Source organism: Mesitornis unicolor, unplaced genomic scaffold (assembly GCF_000695765.1).
Source record: "Mesitornis unicolor isolate BGI_N332 unplaced genomic scaffold, ASM69576v1 scaffold1668, whole genome shotgun sequence".
In the NCBI taxonomy this organism is placed as follows: domain Eukaryota; kingdom Metazoa; phylum Chordata; class Aves; order Mesitornithiformes; family Mesitornithidae; genus Mesitornis; species Mesitornis unicolor.
The window spans coordinates 102,186-123,659 of record NW_010201089.1 but is presented as its reverse complement, the minus strand read 5'-3'; the positions used below and the strand labels follow the sequence as shown (position 1 = coordinate 123,659).

Here is a 21,474-nt window from a genome sequence, read left to right as displayed (position 1 = left end):
TTCCTGCTGGATTGTTATTAATTTGAAGTATTCAGGATTTTGTTGGCCATCTAAGAGGTCCCATCCAAAGCTCCATAGATCTTTAGTCTCAACAACATCCTAGGATGGTGAGTTCCTCCATCTCAACATTGCAAATGATGATTGGACTGTGTTCCTTATGGTGATGTCATTGCACCTAAGGAGAGTGGTGGAACAGATCAAAATGTACCTGAAAACTTGAAAGTCAACAATTGGTAGCCAGTGTGCTCAGGAGGCATGAGCCAGAGACTGTAAACTGTGCTCTAAAGGCAGGTAACATCTCTCTCCTCCTCAGGGTTACAAGATGGATGATCTTCTGACCTCGTACATCAGCCAGATGCTAACAGCCATGAGCAAACAGAGGAGTGCAAAGGGTAGCAAGTGAACTGCAAGAAGCCAGTGGCAGGTGGCCATGAGGCTAATTCACCAGCTGAGGCCTGTGGGATACCCGTGCAGCTGGGGGAGAACCTTTGCCTCCCAGATGTGGAAGATGAGCCGAACACCGTCAGGGAGTTCGCTGGACTCTGACCTTGAGGGCTCAAATCCCACCTCCCCTTCCAGTGAAGATGACTATCTCTGACCTCCCATTTTTCTTCCTCACTCTGCATCCTGACTCCACCTTACACCTCAAAGATTTCCAGGGGACACCACTGCTCTCAGACAGTGACTGAGCAAAGACAGTTGGGCAGGACGTTTGCCCGAACCTGATGGCTGGCATCACAAAGACTCTTGGAAGACGATTTGTGTGTGTGTGTGTGTGTGTGTGTATGTGTGTGTGTGGCTTGGTTTGGTTTGGTTTGTTTTTTCTTCCTTGAGAGAGCTATCGTGATGCTAACAGCTTTTGGTAATGTTATGGGCATTTCAGGTTTGAAGAGGAATAACAGAGCCTGGACCTATGCTGGAAAAGTGTCCAATGAACACTGAAGGGCTTGTTTCTTGACATTACAAAAAATATACTGTGTTCTTAAGAAGGACAGAAAGAAAAAAACAGGCTGGGAGGAGCACATTTTAACTAGGAATCAGAATAAACAAACTACTGATTGAACAAGCTAGAGTACTAAAGTGCTGTCTGTGCAATGCTGGAAATATTTAAAGAACAAATTTTAAAGTTTTGTTTCTTCTTCTATTTATTTTTTAAAATATTAAAAAGGAAAAAAAGAATCCTGCATTTTGTGCTGGTACCTGGACATCAACTAGGGGCTGAGGGCGACCTGCAGGACAATCCCTCGCCCAGGGATCCCCCCAGAGCCGTGACTGCCAGAGGCTGAGTAAGGCACAGCTGGAAGTAAAGCTTGGAAGATGAATTATCTCCGTTTGTCCTCTGTGTCCAGACAAATTAACCCTGGGAGGATCTTTACTGCAAGCTTCAATATGTATGTAGGGGTTTTGAAGTCCCCATGCTTGGAAGACTGAGGCCAAGCCTGTGTTGAGCTATGTTTCAAATATGAACTTGGCCATAAGGGTTGGAAACTCCTAACAATTTTATTCTGCTTTTGTGTGTGTTGCTGTATAAAATGTCTCTTTGCAAGTCCCAGCTGGACCTGAACCACTCACAGTGAGAGCAGGCCCTTGATTTTGATGGGCGTTTCTCTATCATTGGTTGGCTGTACTAATCTGCTGTCTGGTTGTCCCATCCTCCACCCAGCATCATGCAGCACAAACCAGCCTGCTTTGGAGCAGAGATGGGATCTGCCAGCAGAGAGGAGGCTGAAGCTATGTAGTGTATGGGGGGATGCAGGGGAAGGAGCCTGGGGTGCCTTTCCAAAATCCAGGCTTCAGAGGACTATGTGGCAACAGAAGGGGTGAGAATTGTCCACGAAGACCTGGTGCTGCTGTCAGTAACACTGAGTGGATCTCAGAAGATGTGGGAGACCTTTCTTGGTCCTGTGCATTGGGCTGAGTGTGGCTGCTTTCATAAAAGTGCATATTGTAGGGTGCTGTGTGTTGTTCTGTTAAGCTCAGCTGGATTCAGTCACCCAACACCACGGCACGCCAGGCAGCTCTGCCTACTGGACCTCGAGGACTGTGATGCAGCAGTTAATTTGAACCTCAGTTGCTCCACCAAAGCAAATGAGATGCTGCATGGAGACATCCACCAGCCAGACAGGGCTGCTAGAAGATCCCTTTCCTTCACTGTCCCCTACCCAAGACCCTCTGGTGACAGGACCATGGTTTCACCAGCCAAGGCTGCGCTGGAAGCCGAGCTGCGTCTTCACCATCCACCTCTGATGATTCTCTCCCCTCCTTCACTGCCATGATCCAGCTGTCCCAGGGATCCCACCCATCCTTAGACACATGCCTGTCATCCCCACCACCACTACTGCTTCTGCAAGTCTCCAGCCACCCCTGCCTCCCACAGCACGCTCAGTAGACGATGCAGCATAACAGTGTTTTCCAGTGCTGTCCTGGGCCAGCTTTCCCTCACCACCACCCTCGTCCCTTCATTCACAGCTCTGTCAGCCTCTCATGCTCCCCACTGTTTTGGGGGTGCCGAGACTCTGTGTGCGTGTGCCTGTGTGTCATATGTATTAGCATCTGCTGGCCTCTTTGTATTCACACCAAGCGATGTAACATTAAAAACATATGTCCAAGCGAAATACTGTAATTAAAAAGCATCGAGTGGTTTGTGGGAGGCTGTTCTGCCCTGTGCAGTTGTGGTGGTGTTTCCACAGGGAAGGGTTGGTGCAGAGCTCTTGAGGTCCTCATTGAGGACAAGACTTCTTGCAGAGTGGCACTCCTTGTGAGAATATCCAGCAATGGGGAGCAAATCACCAGTGTGCCCAGTCTGGAAATTGAAATCTTTTCTTTTGAGGTAGAAAACACTGGAGCCTGGGGAGTCTCCACTGCTCACGCTCTAAGACAAGGGCTGGTTCCTCCACAAAGATAAGTTTTGAGCTGAATCATTGAATATAGGAAGTACTGGATGAAAATCTCAGGTGGGAGTCAGACTACCAGCCAATGCTTAATGGCGTTGCCAGACCCTGCTAGCTGTGAAGCAACAACAGTAGCTGAGGTGTGACGGGGCGTAAGGCATTACAGGAGACCACAGGTCTAATTGGCCAGGCTCTTCCTGGACAAAACTATTGAGAACAAGGTGAGTACGGGCAGACATCACTGCGTAATGATCAAGCAGCAGCAGGATATAATGATGGAGGTGCACTGAGGTAGCTTTCCCAATACATATTAAAAGCTGTGATCAGGGGACCACAGCTTGTCCCATCCACGTCCCTCACCTGGACACCAGGGGACACACTGAGGACCCCACAGTGCACACCACTGCTCAACCCACACACACTCCACCTATTCTTGCTGCTCACGTACCACCACATGAGTGGTACCCACAAAAAATTATGAACCAGCTATGGATGCAAGGCATGGGAAGGAGGTTTAACACCATCAGTAGCATTGTCTCCCCATGCTTCATAGATCTGGAGCTGCTTTGCAGCAATCCACCAGCCCTTTAGGCCTTTTCCAAAGGAGGATGCTGCCTTTTTGCATTTCTAGCCTTCAAAATACTCTAAAATTGCAACCTGAAAAGGTTTGAGTGCCTCTTAGCACAGATAACTCTGAAACCTAATGATTCCCTGTCACAATTCACTTGTGATAGGTTTGTTTAGCAAAACACTGCGCTGCATCAGGCTGATTCAGGTAAAGACTACTATTTTCTTCCTCTTGCCCAGTTGGCCGAAATAAGAACAAAACAGGATAGGAGAGCTAAAATGTATTTAAAACATCACTTGCAATTTACAAAACAATGAGTTCTTATTATCTATTCAAGTAGAATTTATGGCTTAAACCTGGGAGAGGCTCACATCTTCCTTGCAGAGCAGGGCATAGCACCCTGGCCACTGGGAGAAACAAATATCAGAATAAATCCCAGGGTGCAGAGCAGGTATACAGACCTTCCCAAGGGAAAAGCAAACAGGACATCTGGTGGGACCAATTCAGTGCAGCTCAATCCTTCTGAAGAAAAGTGTTGTGCTCCTGGTTATAGTCCTGTAGCTACATGGCCAAGGCACCAAAAAGTCCTTCAGCACCTGTGGGACAATATGCCCTTGCCTACAGCCAAGGGGAAGAGACTTTCCTGTCAGGGTCTATGGCAGGACAAGAGTGGGGAACAGGAAAACCTAAGGTGTCCCTGCCTGCATTGTAGAGAGGTATGGACCCTAGTGACCCAGCCAGCAGCACTTGACCATAGTGGTGGGGCTGGTGTGCTCTAGGGGATGGAGGACACCTGCGGGGAGGGACAGAGGGAACGTGTGGAGAAGAGGCTGGTCTGATGGTAGAAATGTGGACAGCTGAGAACAAGAAGGACTGCAGGATGCTCAGGGGTTTGCAGCATGTGTTAAAGCACAGCTGTGAAAAGAGAGGGCTTACACACAGCAGGAGGGATCACAGGGTGATTGCCCTGTGGGATGCCAGTGGTCTCAGAGGGAAGTGGTGGCTCCCATGTGGTTGCTGCATCTCACCATGGTGCACAGCTTCTTCGTGGCTGCAACTTCATCTGTGATCCCCTACATCCCAGGGATCCCTGCCAGCCATGGAATTGAGAGGAAAACTGTAGGAGAGGAAGCTCAGTGCCCATCTCCAGCAGGGTCATGGAGTCAAATGCCTCAGGTCCTCACCAGGCAGATCTGAGCCACCCACAGCTGCCCCCTTGGCAGGCTGGTGTTTGCACTGCAGGAAGGGGCAGCAAGGAAGGGTCTGCTCTCCAGTCCTCATTGAGATGGCAGGTCTGTGTCCTCTCCTTCCCCATCAGGCCACGACAGTGGGTATGTCACTCAGTTCTGGAAAAGCGGACACACAGTGAGCTACCAAAACATTTGCAGTTGCTTTTCCATCCATCATGAGCAAACAACCTGGCTGAAAATCTGTGCAGCCTAGGTTGGGTCATTTTGTCTAGATGATGGAGCTCCATGGGTGCAAAAACCAGCACTCAGGAATCACTGTCACCCACACCTGAGACTGAGACAACCCAGGATGCAGCCATCCTTCACCACAACATGGGCACCCATCATCAATCCATACCTCAGGGCCCCTGTGGAGACAGCCCTGAGCAGGACACGGGCCCCATCTCCCCTCGCCCTGCTCACCTGTCCTGAACTTGTTGTAGGTGCCGCTCTCCAGCATTGAACCACCGTCATGGGCACAGCAGGAGAAACTCCGCTCTCGCCACCTGCATGGGGAAAAGCACCTGGGTCAGGCCACCACTTGCTGCGTTTCCCCTTGCAGCTCCCTGGTGACCCAGACACCTTTCTTCTGCTTTGTCATGGCAGGAACTGCCCTGGTATTTTGGGGTTTGCTGAGGCCATTACTGAGAAGGGACTCCAGTGCATGACTGATGTCTGAGCATCCACACTTCACATGTGCAACAGCATTTTGAAGGCAACTCTGTGACTAAGCTCTGTTTTCTATGAAATAGTGGACAGCTCAAAAGCCCAGAAAATGTTTACAGCCCCTGGTTGCTAAGCAGTTGGGGAAATTAAAAAACTTGTGATTTTGGTGCATTCGTAAACCTGATAAATAAGACAATGCAGGGTTCTCGGGCACAGCTGATGGCCCTTCACTCCCTTGCTGCAATGTGAGCCCAGAAGATGTTATTAGGCTGGATCAGAAGCATCTGCAGGGCCCTGGGAAATGCATGCACAAGATGCATGTCAGGCATAGGAAGGGCTGACAGCGGCGGTGATGCATTGCAGGGGTGATGGCAAACCACCCTGCAACTTGCAGCCTTGAAAGCAAGGTGAAGGCTTCTAAAGCACGACCTGAGGGTGGGCTGCTGAGAGCAGGGCAGGGTGAGGTGAAGGAAGGCAAGGAGCCACTTTGTGTCTGTCCCAGGAACCCCACTTTCCCCAATTATTAAGCAAAGGCAGTGTCTTTCATGGTGTGGGAGGGAGCAAAAATGCGGCATCTGTGGCACACAGACATTTTCACCTGGGAGGATGGATTTCCTCAGGGGCTCTGGAGTATGCAGACACCACACAGGATGCTCAAATATTAACACTGTGAGCTTTTCTCCTAAACCAGACCAATGCAACAATGTGTGTATAAATAGTAAGAATAGAAAAACTGGTTCCTTTCTCAGCCCATCAGCTTTGGTAACTGGTTTATATTGTTACTGTAAATCGACCAAGTCTCTACGAAATCCTGAGGGTAGATGATGCCTGAGCTGCCAAAATGGAAAGAGAAAATGAGAGCAGAGAGGGTTTTGGAGACTTTCAGGGCTTTCTTCTAGTTCCTAAAGGGAAGAAAAGGGAAAGGAAATGTTCTCAATGGTAATTTTAATCTTCCATCCCTCCTTCCCTCCAAAAGATCAGGTTAGCACAGCCATTAGCAACTCAATAGTTACCAGTGCAGAGCAAAGATGAGTGAGATGAGGAGCACAGCGGTCAGATCTGTCAGGATCCACATGATGTTGTACTGCTGCGGAGTCTGGAAGAGAATGACAGAGGATGTGCCCACCACCAAGGACCTTGAGACATGCAGAAAAGTTGCTCAAGCTTTCTTCTGCTTGGCTACAGCAATTCTGCTGCCTGGTGTGCACGTGCAGTAACATCCCTCGGGTACTTAAAGCATTTGGTGGCATTTCAAAGTGGCCACCCCACAGTGAGTACTGGTGCCAAATCGTCATCTGTCATAAAAGCAGGTCTGCTGGGCTGTGGCCAAGAAGATTGGATCACATCACAGTGAGTATAACAGGAACCTCTTGTTTGCACAGGCAGGTAATTTAGTTCTCTCTGCTCTCCTCCAGCGTTAAGATCAACTGGTGTCATCTCATCTTCCCTGGCAAAATTGTCCTTCAGTGCACACCACAGAGGGTCCGAGGAGGCTCCTGGTTTAAGTTTAAAAGCATCTGAAGATTCGTCCTTAGACTGGACCTCTACACACCCTCAGAATGCACTGAAATACTGCAGTTTTCTGGATGGGAGCATCAAAAAGCCTACTTCAAGAGCATGAAGGCAGTCATTCAAAGTGATAACCTTTAGGCTTCAGGGACTCTGGTGGAGCCAGTGCACCAGGTGCTCGCTTAGCCTTAGCAGGTTGTCCAAGGAGAATTAGGTAATAGACAAATTATGTGAAAAATTCCTCCCAGCAAGGAAAGGTTATTTCTGTGGTTGTTTCTCCTGGGCTTGTGGAAGACCAAGTTAGCAAAGGGCAGTGGGAAACCCTGGGAAATGAGGAACCTCTGACATCAATAAGATGCTTCAAAAGCTTTAGAAATGGAAATCCTCTTGCATCAGCTACATGTGCCCTCAAAGGCTCTTCCATTCTCCCCACACAAGTCTCAACATGACTGCTTTTCCCTAGCCTCAAGGCCAGAGAGAAATCTTTACTGGGGCCAAGAGAAAAGAAAAGTAGAGTATGGTGATATCTGGAGTGGCTCAGAGGTGTCAGATAAACTGGATTTCAATTCAGTCCTTTTCATGCAAAGGGTCTTCTCCTTTATTCATGCATGAACTGGCCCGTGGTCTTCAAAGGTAACCAAGAACATCCCAACCCTACCTCTTACCCCTGGGAGGGGGAGAATTTTTACTTACCATGAGGAAGAGTGGCTGGCTGAGATTCTTCAGTGTGTGGACAGCATTGGTGGTCACAGAGTGTGCCCCAGAGCACCATGCCAGGGAGAAAAGCCATGGCTCACTGATGACATAGAAGTTGGTGGTGATGTTTGCCTCAGAATATTTCCTTTAAAAGATCAAGCAGCAACAGCCTTCATTAAGAAAAGCAAGGAGGTTAGTGCTTCCTTTGGGCTGAATCAAGGAGCAATGGCAATTCTCTGTAGGTAAAGCTTGCTTTAGGACCTAGATAAGGAACAGAAAGGAAGGCCAACCAGCCAATAGTTAACCATTCACAATTGGCCAATACTGAATACCTGATCTGCTGGAGTCAAATGCAGTTTAAATGTCAAAAAGGTCAAAGCTTTGTTCACCCCTCTGCCATATGAATCAATGTAATGATATATTTGCAATGTCCCAATAGTTTGTTTGAAACCACCTTGAAGCTGGCTACTCATGTTTGTTGGGCTTGCAGCATCAGTCGGTCACTTGTCAAGTTCTTATAAGCTATTGAAGCTTCATATGAAGTGGGACCATTCTTTGCAAAATGCTAAAGGCATATATCATCAAAATCTGCATTTGTAAGTCTACCTAGGATCTAAGCAGGATTTACATGAATGGATCTACCTAGGATTTTAATTACTGTGAAATTTATCACAGACATGGACTTTAATCTTATGCAAAGGGTTAAACTTTTTATTTTCTTCTTTTATTTTATATTAAATTTCAATGGTTTTGTGCACAGAGAAAAGCTAAAAAAATCCTATTCACAGAAGGAGAGCTGGACAGGTAAGACTGATTTTTAGGGTTAGGTTTTTTTTTCATGTGAGAGAACCATTTTGGAATCTCCTGCAATTAATGTGAAGCCTTCCATTGGAGAGATGACATTTCCAGTGCATCACAAGCAACAGAGTATTGGTAGCAACAGAGACAAGAAATGAAATCTCCAAAACACCACCTACAAGAGGGTGATGGGCTCTCGCCACTGCATTATGCACTTCAACTGATGTTTGTGGAAGAGCCACAGGATGTTAAATAGTTGCTCATTCTCATGACTCAGTGTTGGTGGTACTAGGGATAGCATGGAAAGAAGGACAAGAAATCAGGAGACAGCTGTGTTATTGTACCCAGAAGATCCTCAGATCGCGCTCAAGTAAATATGGACTTTGGGGAAGGAGAGTGTAATTCCATGTGCCACCTCTTTCTAACACACTACAGATGCTGGAGCCGGTCACTGGAGGGAGACATTGCCACACGCATGAGGCAAATGTAGAGCAGATGCCATCCACCGACTGTACTTGGAGCTGAAACTGCAACCTACCGGATATCTTCACTGGACATTTCAGTGTAGGCCAGATTGAGCCTGGCAATATTGTCCATCAACAGGTCTTCAACTGGGGCCTTACTGCCCACTGTCTGCTGAAACCCAGGAGCAACAGACTGAACAAAGGACCTCATGTCGTTCTCCAGCCATAGGACCTGTGGGCAACAAGAGGACCTAGTGAATTCACAGCAGAGTTACTAATATGCCCTGCCCTTCACACAAACCCAGTAAAGACAAGGTCTTGAGAGGCTTAACCCTGCCTGTCAAATGACGTATTTCTTGCTATGATCAAAGAACTTGTGGAGGCAGGGTTAAAACTCGCAAGTCATTTTCATCAAGAAATAAGTATTCACTGTTCTTCGCTTATCAACTTGAAATCAGCTGCCCAACAAAAGATGCGGTGTTTGAAATGGATGAAAAGACAGCTTTGGTTTATGGGAAAGGCAAGAGAAAATGTTCTGTTCTCCCGTTCTCCCAGCATGGGAGAAGAAAATTTTGGCAGATACAAATTAGGGTAACTTCCCCAGACATCAACGGATACATAATCTGATCCACATGGATTTAGCAACCATATCAAGCAGGGAATTTTCTGGGAAAGGAGAAAGGCAATGAAGGTTCCTGGCTTCATGTGCTTTAATTTAAGCTAGGAGTTTCTATGTAATACATAAAATAAACATGGGTAGCAGGGAGTAGGCTGACAATTATTATAGTGATGAAAGGATGCCATTTAGGGGCATCAGCTGGTATATACACTGGCTTATTTCCCCGTCCTGCTGTAGGGTTACACCATTTTGTACCTGCTGAAGAACCAATAGTGGAATTTATTCCAAATGGTGCCTTTTAAAACAAGTGAAAAAGGGGACAGACTTCATGCAGGTGAAATCATACAGGATATGACTCCAAAGTCCCAATTCAGAGAGCAAGAAAAAAGGATACAGAGTAGTGAGGCCACCCTACCAGATGGGGTCTAATTCCCGACTCGTTGAGGATGACTTCCAGGGTTCTGTTGATCCATGAGTTCCTGTAAGGATGTTTCTCTGGAGGGCGGTAGAGATCAAATATCACAAGTTTGTTCTGACTGTCTGCGAGGCGCAAGAAATTACTTAGCTTGTAAATTGACTGATTCATTGCCTGGTTTTGATCTGTCCTTGACAGTGAGCCCATGCATGAAAATGGTTTGTCCTAGAAATAAACAGAAATGAAAGAAAAAATCAATCAGGCAGTCACCTCTGGGAGTCAGCTGCATGCAAAAAACTCGTATTTCCAAGAGAAAAAAAGTTTGACATCAGCCCTCATTAGGTGAGTATATTGTATTTTGCATAGCCCTTCTACCTGAGAAACAAGGGAAATTAACCCATGCTGTGACAACACTGTTTTGCATAGTTCACATCTAGCTCTGGTGTGCTTCTCTGTCCGGTGTCAACTCTGACTGCTATACACAGCACCTTGCACAAGCAGTTGTTGTCTTCTTCCTCTAGACCATGTGTTCTGCTGCTGTCATGATAAAGAAGACAAAAGAACACACACCAGCCAATTCTTTTAAGTCTTCTAAGCCCAAAGGCCAACCAGACAAAGCAAGGAGATCCCAGCTGAAGGATTTCTACTGACTTCTTTGAGTTTTGGCTCAACCAGTAGTTCTTCTCTTAACACTCATGCTATTAAGTAGTAGCCAGATAGTGTCTCTTCTACATCCAGTTGATGATAGTCTGTTATGGTCCTTACCTTAAGGAACCATGTTCCAGCATTCAACTCCTTCAGGGTATCCCAAGAGAATAATGCGGCATTTTGAGCAGTGTCATTGGGGTAGACCTCCTTGATGTTAGTTGTCCTCCTCAAGGTGCTGTCATGCATGAGGAAAGGAACACCATCATAGCTGTTGGAGAGCAAGAGTTCAGGTCACCTGGTGTGCAGGTTCATTCATGGCATAAACAGACTCATACCAGGTCAGGAGAATATGTGGGCCACCATGAATGCAGCAGCACAGCCTCCCTCAGTGCAGCGTGGGATAGGGAGGAATGCTGAGGCTCAGGACACCACTTTATTTCCAGCTTAAATACTGCCAGGTGACCTCGGAGAAGTCATGTTTGTTTGTGCCCCAGTTCCCTCAGGGGCAAAGTGGAGAGTGGCATTTATGCCTGTCAGGCCCCCAAAAATGGATAGTAACTTAGGGTTGAAATCTCATTTTGCTGACACCAAAGTGATTCTATAGGTTTCAGAAGACTGAAGTTTAATGGACACCAATAGAGAAAATTTTCTTTTACAGAATAAGTCTACATTAGTAAAACATCTAAGGATTAGTATTTTTCTCATTCAGTGCCTGGAAAATGCTCATCCAGCACAGCATGTTAGCAAATCATGGCAATGGTCCCCCCAAAAAAAGCAATTAAGGATCTAATAATCACAACAACACTGTCACAAGCCTGAGTACAATTTTCTGTTGGTTTGTAGGCCTGATACAATCCTCACCATTGCCTGGAAGTCAGACTAAGGTAGGGCCTTCTCTTTATACTCTGCAAAGCCTTTAAAATAAACTGTATTTATAATGACTGTTAAATCAATAGCTACAGCTCATTGACTTGTCTGAGAACAACCATGCCCTACAGCCACTATCATCACGCACCGAATGAGGGACCCTGTCCCAGCCGTCAGTAAAACCCAGTTGCCTGGAGCTGCACGTCTCCAAAGGCAACTCTTAGAAGAAGCAGTGTATATTCTGTGACATGTGAAGTTTTCCCCTTACCTAATAGTGACATCTGTTTCAAGGCCATCCCCACCATGTTCAATTGTCTTCTGAAATGACATCTCAGTGTTTTCTGGTGCCAGCTGAAAAAAAAAAGAGTGCATTAGCAGATAATTTTCGTAACACCTTTGGTTTTTATTAAGGGGCCATCATTATCTTGGTAAAGTCTACTGTCTTTCTTCTTCTGCTTTAGCCACCAAAGCTATCTTGTCCCTCAGAAACAGTGTTATCCTTCTTAGCTGTCCCTGTTCAAACTAAATAGAACTAAGTCTCTATTCAGTGATTTTACTTTTCAGTTAAGTCTCCTCTAAGTGACTGTACTTTCTGAAACTAACAGCATGTTTTTCTAGACAGTGTTCATTTATACAACTGATAGCGGTTGATGTTTATAGTTACTATTAGGTATTGTATGTAAATATGACTCTTGCTTATACTTGTGCCTATGGAGACCAAGGCCACTGCCACATCATGGGTGGGTGTTGTATTGGGGTGTTGTAAGTGAGGAGTCGCACCTGCAGGGAGCAGCAGACAGGACAGGTGACCCAAAACTGACCAACAGGGTATCCCATCCCACATACATCATACTCAGTATGAAGCTAAGGGGTCGTCGCTAGGGTCAAGCCTCTTTTTTCGTCATCTCTTTTTTTCCTCATCTTCGTCGCTTCTTCTGCCATGACTAATATCTGAGCAGAACCCTGCTAGTTTGTCTGCCTTCAACCCCAATACGCACATTCCTGAATCCAGTTCCTGAATCCTGCTCCCACCTGCTGCTGAGTCCGGTCTGGGACTTTTCCAGTGTCCTGCTCCACAGAGTCTCTGGTGACATAGTCATCATTGAGGATTTGATACTGCTTTTGTATATATGTGTATATATTTCACTATTTTCCTATTTACATTATTATCCTGTAATAGTATTATTGGTGTTTCATTAAACCTGTTAGGTTTTTTCCCAACCCTTAAGTCTCTCTCCCTTAGACTCTTTCTCTTCCTCTCCTGGGGAGGAGAGAGAGGTTAATAGAGAGTGTCCATCATTTAGCGGCCAGCCCAGCCCTAAACCATGACATTAGCAAACCCATGCAGTGATGCCTTTGGCATGCAGTTCCAAATGGAAATGTCTACCCTCCACAGATTTAATGGAAGAGAGATTATAATGATGAAGATAGAAAGACACAGGATGAAGCAATGATGTAAAATAACTTCTCCAGACCTACCATTGGTGCTCCACGGTGTCCAATGAGGGCTGGCTTTGGTCCAAGTGTCCCCATCTCTCTGATGCAAGGAGAATACATCCCCAGAGGTATCAAGAAAAGAAAGAGAAGGATAGCCAGGTATGGACCAACAATTACCACCTGAACAACTGAAAGAATTTGAAGGAGGAAGGCTAGAGTTAATCCACATTGTAACGTATGGGTTTGCCTTGCGGCTTGACTTTTAATAAAGCCCTTCAGCTAAGTAGCTGTTGGGCTTTGTCCCATCCCTTTTCCCATCCCTTGTTCCCCTAATTTTCACTTTCTTTCCAAACAATGCAAGCTAGGAAAACACAATGGTCAAAGCAAGGACGTGGGCTAAGTCAAGACTGTAGGGTTTGTGCTTTAATTACAACTCACAATGTCTTACAGCAAGATAGGGCTTTAATTTCCTTTTCTTTAGAGATGGTGCAATGAAATATCCCTCATCTGTAGAAAAACAGTCCTCAACAGAAGGATGCTAATATTTTTCTTACTCAGATAAGAACATGCAATACTTTTAAGTTTCATTCACAATGAAGATGAGGAGGAACGTTTCTCCTTCAACTATGTTACATCCACTTAAGGTGAACACTTCCCTGGTTCATTCAGATTGCTGTCAGTGACCTTCTGTGTGTGACCTACAGAACCCTACAGACTCTGACTGCATGGCTATTGCATCTCAGAAACTTGCCAACTCATTACCTATGGCCTTCTCTGGAATCTGCTGACACATTGCTGAAAAGCCTCAGAGAGCCTTCATCTCAGGGAACAAAAGATTTCCTCTGAGAAATGAGTACCTATGCACCAACATCCCTTCCTTGAATGGGTATCAACACCTTTCTGAATGTTGTGCTAGCGGCTCTGCAGGAACTTGGGCTTACACTAAGCTGATGTATTCATCAGAGAGTCCATTAAGCATGGTGGACTGTCATGTCTAGGGTCTCAGCATATTCCTCCCCAGTCTCCCCAGATGTAGTTGAATTAAAAAAAAGCCTGGCCAGGAAAAAAGTGTTTTCACCAGCCCATTCTGTCTGTGATTTTTATTACAAATCAGCATCTCCAGATGGGTGTCATGTAGACAATTTTGGCTATATGGAGAGACTAGGTCAGAAAAAAACAGCCAGTTCCAGGCTCTTCTGCAGCTGTTCCTGGCATCTGGTCTTGTCCTTACACTACTCGGTCACACTTCTCGGAGGTGGACAGGAACTTCCCATGAGATAATACTGGGAACTGATCAAAAAGCTCTTTTCCCCTGTCTCAGTCAGCTTCTCCTGGGCAGCCCGAGCCCCAGCCCAACTAATTTCCCTGGGATACACAGAGGTTAAAAGTTGCCTCCAGTTGCAGTACAAGTGTGGGAGGAAAGAGCTCCCATTTTCCCACACTGTTACATGTCTCTTGTCATAGAGGGAGTAGAAGTAGAGCTACTCTACCTTTCTTATCTGCTCTGATGGCATGAAGAGCCACAGGCCAGGACAGGAGGACCATGATGGTTATTGCGCCTATGTGGAGATAGGGAGCTGTGATCTGGCAAGGAGAGAAAACAATTTTAGTTAAAGTATGAAGTATGGAGATAGATAGAAACAAACCTCAACACAGCTACAGCCTTCCACCTGGATGGGCTCCTGCTGCAGACAACAGCAGTTCAACCTCTCTCCCACACCTGTGTTGGACCCACTGAACATCTCTGGAGCTGAAGAAGAGAAAAGTGCCAGCTACCCAGGCTGAGGAGTGCTCCTTACTGCACTGCACAGCTCTCCTTTCTCCTAATTCAGCTGAAGGGGACATGGCTGTCCTCGTCCACAATTGCTGTTAGTGCTATGGCATAATCTGTGAGCATCCTCCAAGGAGCAGCCAGTTTAATCCAATCTAACCCTATCCCATCCAGGTAATAGTTATCTCCATACCACACTGTATCTAAATCATTATACTGATGTCAACAAACCTGAGTGATAAAATGTGGTATTTACACCTATATGGAGCTAACTATTGTGGTATAAGAGAAGTAGTTAATCTCGTACATGTCTGATCACAGATTTTATTAGATTCATATACATCCTGCAGCACCTAGTTTCACATATTGTCAATAGATCCATTAAAAAAATTCATTTTCATTTCTTTCAAAGCATTTAATTCACTTGTATTACAGCTAATTGGATTTTTTCCCCTTTTTTACTTTTAACTCAATGTGTAGGTATTTGTCTTCATTTGGTAACACAAAACATTTATGTTCATTTAATGCCTATGATATATTAGATAATACCTATTGCTGGACAGATATAGTAATTGGACTTGATTTCTTTCATCCCAAAGATAAAACAAGAAGCTCAGAATCTAAGAATAACTTCTGTGCTTATCATGAATGCATAAGCAGAGCTGGAAACCAAGCAAAAATAGTTTGTCACTTGTAGAGACAAGGAGTGGATGTTGATATGACACACTTTACATAAAACTAGGCAAATCTGTCAAATAAACCAGTCCATCATTTTCTCTTGCTCATAGGGGCCCTGTGGTTTCTGTTCCAGCTAGAACTGAGAGGTAATAAAGTCTGTGCTAGGAAAAAAATATATATACAGATGCAAGCCTTTCCTATTGCTTAGTCCATGCCCGATTCTCTAAGCTGGAAGGGCTGAAGAAAGCAGCAGTCGTTGAGAGATGTTATTGCATGCAATACTGTGTGCCCCGGACACTTGATACCAACAACTTTCCATCAGAAGCAGGATTCAGTTGCGTAAACAGAGGCGTCATCCGAGATGTACAGGATATGTGAGATAGCTTTGCAAGGCTAATGGACATGAGACAGGAGCTACAAGAGATACGTTTCCTTTGGGAACAGCACTGGCAGGCCATATGAAGCATCTCAAAGGGCATGAACACCCAAAATAAACAGCATCTGTGGGGAATCCAGAGTCTCTTGTGTCTCCTTCTCCTCATCTACCTCCCCTGGAGTCTGTAAGGGGTGGAGAAGATGATGGTTTCTCTTTACCTTTGACAGTGCATAGCCCAACAGTTACAAATGGAATGTGGAATTAACCACACCCTACAAACACCACATCTGTGATTCCTCTCTCTCAACATTCACAAGCACTAAGATACATGAAGGAGAGGCAATTAGCCCAAATAACATCTTCAAGGCAGCTGTGTAGTCAAAGGCTATGCACTTTTTCCTTCCCAATAAGTGTGGGAACCAGGATGCTCAGACACTAAACACTACTGGGCAGCTCTTGCCTCCATCTTCAGATCTGCTGAGCGCTGAGGAGGCCAGCAGACCATGCACTCTGGCCTCCTGCATCCTGAAAGTTATCCTACCCGACACCAGTGTTCCCCAGCTGCTCAGGAGACTGAGACTGTGCTAACGCTAAGGCTGCTGAACTGGTGGTTGGCGAGCAGGGTGCAGGTTCTTGCACCAGCAACCCGGCCAGCCAAAGGGATCTGATTTATCTGCCCTGGGCACCTGCAAATTAACAGTGCACATAGAACCATAGAATCATTTGGTTGGAAAAGAGCTTTAAGATCACTGAGTCCAATCATAACCTGTCCGTTACTAAAACATGTCTCTAAGCACCTCATCTACCCGTATTTTTGAACACCTCCAGGGATGGTGACTCCACCACCTCCCTGGGCAGCCTGTTCTAATGCCTGATAACTCTTTCAGTGAATAAATTTTTCCTAATATCCAACCTAAAACTCCCCACAAGCAACTTGAGGCTGTTTCCTCTCATCCTATCACTTGTTACTTGGGAGAAGACACTGACTCCCATCTCACTACAGCTTCCTTTCAGGTAGTTGTCTCAACATCATGGAATATTTTCTACCGACTACCCCAAAATGCGTATATTAAAAAGCTGCTCTTTCAAACAGACCTCCCAGCCTCTCTTACCCTCTTACCTGGAATGACAGGCGAACAGTTTTCCATTGATCTCCCCAGAGTACCGATAATATGAATAGGGCTGTGACAGAGAAGCCCAGGACAAGAAAGGTCCCAATCTAGGAGGACAAAGAAGACATAAACCAGCTTCAGCATTTCTGCACAGACTGTAATCCATTTGACTCACAAGCTTGGACTTGGTAAGTTTAGGATCCATAACCTTGACTATGCCAGTTCAGAGACAGAAAGATCAAATGGGACTAAAAGCAGACCAACAGTGTTATTGATTGGCTTTTCTGTATGGCAAGACAAATCTTAAGAGTTGGGTACCCAACTAAGCCAGCCCTCAGGGCTTCCTCTATAATCATTGGAGAAAGAGGAATTTCCAGATGTGACCTATTCCTGCTTGCTTTATGATGGGAGATGCCTCTCTCTCTGTTGATGTAGATAGACCCCGGATGATCAGCTTACATTAAATCCCTAACCTGCAGATGGCTACATTCAGAAGTGATTGATCCCACCCAAAGGAGACAGCAACACAGCTTCCTTATGCTATGAGCTGCTTTGCAACAGGCTTCAGCAACAGCAAACACTCCCATCACTAAGAGATGAGAGTTCACTTTTTAACCAAAAATGTGAGAAGGTAGGTCAGTCTGTTCTTTGGCTTTTTGCTCAGTTTGGTACCAGCACAGTGGTGACGGCAGGCTTTTCTTAGTACATCATCTGTCTGCTAAGAACTAAGTGCAAGTGGAAATTGGACCAAGGCCCTAACTATTCTGCAGATCAACACCTTAATAATCCATCCCTAATCTTTTCCCCCCAAGGATGCAGTTTCAAGTTTTTTTACAAATTGTTCTACGTCTTTCTGATTCCTCTGGAAGCCAACTTTCAATAGGAAAGATGACTGTGTTTCCATTATTTACACGAAGAAACACAAGATCAAGTCTCTGCATGTTCAGCTATTCCCTTCCACTGCAAGTTTTGCAATCACACTACATTCACCCCTAAATTGCATGGCTAGAGGCTCATTTTGTAAATGCTTCACAGAGCCTCAAAAATTTCTAAAGGACGGTGATTCTAATACATCATTTTGCAGAAACAACTCTCTGAAGATTTGTTTCTGCACCTTCAAAACTCCAAGTGGCATTTCCCAAACCACCCAAAGACCAAAATGTGTAAGGTGATGAATGCCTTGGAAAAGCCAGCTTTCAATTCTGCAGACATCAGCCACTGTTCTCACTGCTGCTGGAGTCTGCTACAGAAAATTATGCTTCACCTCTCATGAAAACTTCGCTTTTTTCTTCATGTTACTACACGTAGACGTGTCAAATATAGACTTCTTCACCTGAATGAGTCACTGCAGGCTCCTTTTAGAGTCAGTGGGGGAAAAAAGTACTTTAAATGTGATTAATCTCATCTTAATTTACGTATCTATGACCAGCTGAATGAACTGCATCCTCAGAGGACTACCCTCTGCCCTTTTCCCTCTACCGACTGAAAAGGGAGTTTAGGTGATCAGCTTAGGTGGAGATATCATGCTTATGGGTATATAAAGTCTCCTAAGATGAACCTCTTCCCTCTCTTCTTTCTCTTCCATAATTTAAGACATTTTTCATGCAGGGAAACACCACACACTCAATGGATTTAAAGCACGGATTAGAGTTACCAAGAAGCCCTGACTCTCCCCACCTTGTGACTCCAGTGTAGATACAGCTGCTGACCTTCTGCGAGCAAACACATCGCTAGGACCTGGGAAATCAAGAAAAGAGATGGTTTGCATCCTGGTAGAAGATGATGAAGTGTGTTCAGTGAGGCACTTCTGGAATTATTTTTGCATTGGGAAGTCACTTTACACTAGATCTTCCTCCACAGTGTCAAGGCTGTTAGCAGGAAAGGTGTATGGAGAGAAGTGTTTATTGTTACAGTAAAAATGCTTCTGAAATGGCCAAGCACATATCAAGGCTGCCCTGCAGGATCAAAGCCCTTTCATGGGTAACAGGTAATTAGACATTTTGGGGTACACACTTTTAATGACTTTTTTTGAGAGTACAAAATCCAAAAGAGGAATGATGGCCAGGGTCAGCTGCTGTGGTTTGAAGAACTACAGCACTAATCTTGCCTATTTTCTATGCATTTGCTGTGACTAGAGGCATATCAGCATGGGAGGGAGGTCAGGGAATAAAAAAATGCATCCAAATAAACCACAAAAATACAGAGCAGACAGCAAAGGAGTCAATGCTTTCACAGCAATCACAGGAAATGCAAGATCAAGCATATCTCAGAACAGGGAAAACTGCCTTGGAGATTAAAAGGCTAGTTTTTGGTGGCTGGTACATTACTTCCCTCTGATGGCAAGCTGGAGCCCTTGGGTGAGGCATGGTGTTTTCTATCTATCTACAAACACTCTCTTTCCAGGATCATGCTGGTTTGAAGCAAGATATAAGCTCAGCAGACAATACAGGTCAGCTTTTAAGTGTTTCTTGATATGCTAGCCTCCTTTAATCAAATCCTGGATGATGAGTAACCATGGGATCAGTTTGGAGAGAATTTAATTACTGCTGAAGACCTTAGGCCGCCAAATTTAAATAAGTCATTTCAGAAAAACGAAGGAAAAAAGACACTTTAAAAATTGTCCCTTTTCTGCAAGCAATGTTAGAATGACATGGTCCTTGCCTGAGGTACAGCTTGACACTTATTTCAGCCGTGCTCAACAGGACTCTCCCTTGCTACTGCAGTATAACTTCTGTATGAATGATGCACCACATCTGGGAATGCCAGCAGAGGGTGAGCTTATTTTCATGGATGGAAACAGCATCTCATTATCAGCTTACAGGAAGAATAACTACCAGGTTTTATCCTCAGAGGGTGAAAAAGGAACTCTTGCAGTTGCATTGCCGGCCACTTTAGGAAAACACATCTTGATGGACCAATGAGCTGATGTGATGTGGACAAAGTTTATCGCCGGCACAGTCAGCTTGAGTTTTCTTTTATTTCCTTATACCCATGAATCTTGACATCTCAAGCCACAATCACCTAGCTTCATCCTGCTCCTCAAAAGCTGCTTCAGAACCTGTCCAATATGCTCTTCTATGAAGAACAGCTGTTTTTAGAAATGGCCCACAGGCTTGCACCTACAGCAAGACTTCCTCAGGCAAATGAACAACCAGCACTAGTAGGTCTGACTCATCCAAATTGCTTCTATACATATCCTGGGACTGTCTAATACAAGTACAGAAACACATGGGTTTAGGTGAGTGATATGTGTCTATTACTGCTGAGGTTAGATCCAAGGTCCCTCTTGCCAGCCCTATCATCTCCCTGAATCTTACAGCCTCCAACACTTGCATTCTTCTCTCTAGTATGAGGTGTGGAGGTGTCTCCTCTCCACCATCTACCTGCAAAGTGGTAATTAAGGGATGCTTCTCAGGGGTAAGAGAGATGGGTTTGCTACAAGGGGGACTGCACCTCTGCCTCCCTCTTTTTGAGTGAATGCATTTAACACAAGCTTATGCTGCAAAAGGATGGACAGTTGATCCACCCTGCCTCAGCATGGAAATGACCTTGTTCTGACTTCAATACTACTGGAGAGGCTTAGACAGGCTCTGAACCTACAATCACAAAACATGGAGGCAAGCACTTAGACACTTAGCTCACCTAAAATATCTGCTCACTTAGATATTCACAACAGCAGAATTCAAGTCCTTACATTCACTTTCTGGCAAAAAAGCAGTAACTCAGAACTTCTCTGGTACTCTGGTCTCTTAGGGATGGAGATGTGAGATCATCTTTTGGACTTTAGTGCCTATGTACTATTTTGAGTTTTTCTCAGTCTGCAAATGCAGAGGTCAAAACACACCTGAACCTCTTCATATTGTAGTCACGAATCACCTCCCCAAAACCCTTGGAAAAAACACAGTTGGACTGCAGAGAGGAAAATATTTTGTTGGAGTTTGCAAGACTGAACAAGAAAATATTTTTCTTCTCCACTGAGCATGAACTGTTCTTCAATTAGACCCCTCAGCTTAACCTTTTAGCTCTAATGGGGATGAGAAAATTGTCTTACGGAGTGATAACAATTGAATTAATTGAAACTGATTGTCTGAAAAAATCACAGTGACGCATGCAGACGGAGAGCTTCTTTGCACAGGCAGTAAGTGCTTTGTGGTGCAGCATTTTTTTTTAGCTGCTGGTGGCTGGTGAGCAGAAGAGTGTTTGCTTCAGTGGTTCACAATAAGGTCATGAAAGCTGGCTTGCAGGCTCCAGTTGGGTGCCATCATTAAGGAAGAGGATATGGTGCTCAGAAACAAAACCAGACCTGCTACTGGTTACTAGAAAATCCCTCTGCTCCAACAAAAGCATCAGCATGCTCGGTTTTCTGATGTGATGGGCTGCTGATGCAAACCATCACAAGGAAACACTGCCTGGGTGAAGATCTCCAGTCCTTCCTGCAGCACGTGCAGGGATAGTATCCATCCAGCACCGTACAGCTGGAACACGGGATGTAATTCATCATGGCAACAACCTATTTGGCTGTCAGTCATCTGAAATGCATTAGAGCAATCCAGCTATTGTATAGTCCCCACACTGATACATTTATTTAGATGTGGAAGAGCTGAGTTGTACTAATTACCCTATGAGGCTGATAGAGTTTCGCTGGTGGTTCACCAAAGGCTATGGTGAAAATCCAGACATTGAGAGGGGGAAGCTCTGCAAAGAGCGATGGAGGGATGATCCTCAGCAGA

At 45.1% G+C, this 21,474-nt stretch overlaps 2 protein-coding genes across 2 annotated transcripts in view; one reads left to right on the top strand and one right to left on the bottom strand.

Annotated features, from left to right (window-relative positions):
* The window catches only part of MYO7A (myosin VIIA), a 64,777-nt gene extending 64,374 nt beyond the window's left edge, over positions 1-403 (top strand). The window contains 1 exon segment of the mRNA XM_010189955.1: positions 314-403. Within this exon segment, the coding sequence (XP_010188257.1) occupies positions 314-403 (90 nt within the window).
* A 4,370-nt stretch (positions 404-4,773) lies between these two features.
* Positions 4,774-21,474, bottom strand: part of GDPD4 (glycerophosphodiester phosphodiesterase domain containing 4) — a 33,981-nt gene continuing 17,280 nt past the window's right edge. The window contains exons 5-16 of the mRNA XM_010189953.1: positions 18,422-18,481; positions 16,753-16,851; positions 14,298-14,391; positions 12,850-12,995; positions 11,639-11,721; positions 10,621-10,771; positions 9,856-10,080; positions 8,896-9,053; positions 7,557-7,704; positions 6,368-6,450; positions 5,112-5,194; positions 4,774-4,805 (exon numbers count right to left, since the gene is read on the bottom strand). Of these exons, the coding sequence (XP_010188255.1) occupies positions 4,774-4,805; positions 5,112-5,194; positions 6,368-6,450; positions 7,557-7,704; positions 8,896-9,053; positions 9,856-10,080; positions 10,621-10,771; positions 11,639-11,721; positions 12,850-12,995; positions 14,298-14,391; positions 16,753-16,851; positions 18,422-18,481 (1,362 nt within the window). The remainder of the gene's footprint in view (positions 4,806-5,111; positions 5,195-6,367; positions 6,451-7,556; positions 7,705-8,895; positions 9,054-9,855; positions 10,081-10,620; positions 10,772-11,638; positions 11,722-12,849; positions 12,996-14,297; positions 14,392-16,752; positions 16,852-18,421; positions 18,482-21,474) is intronic.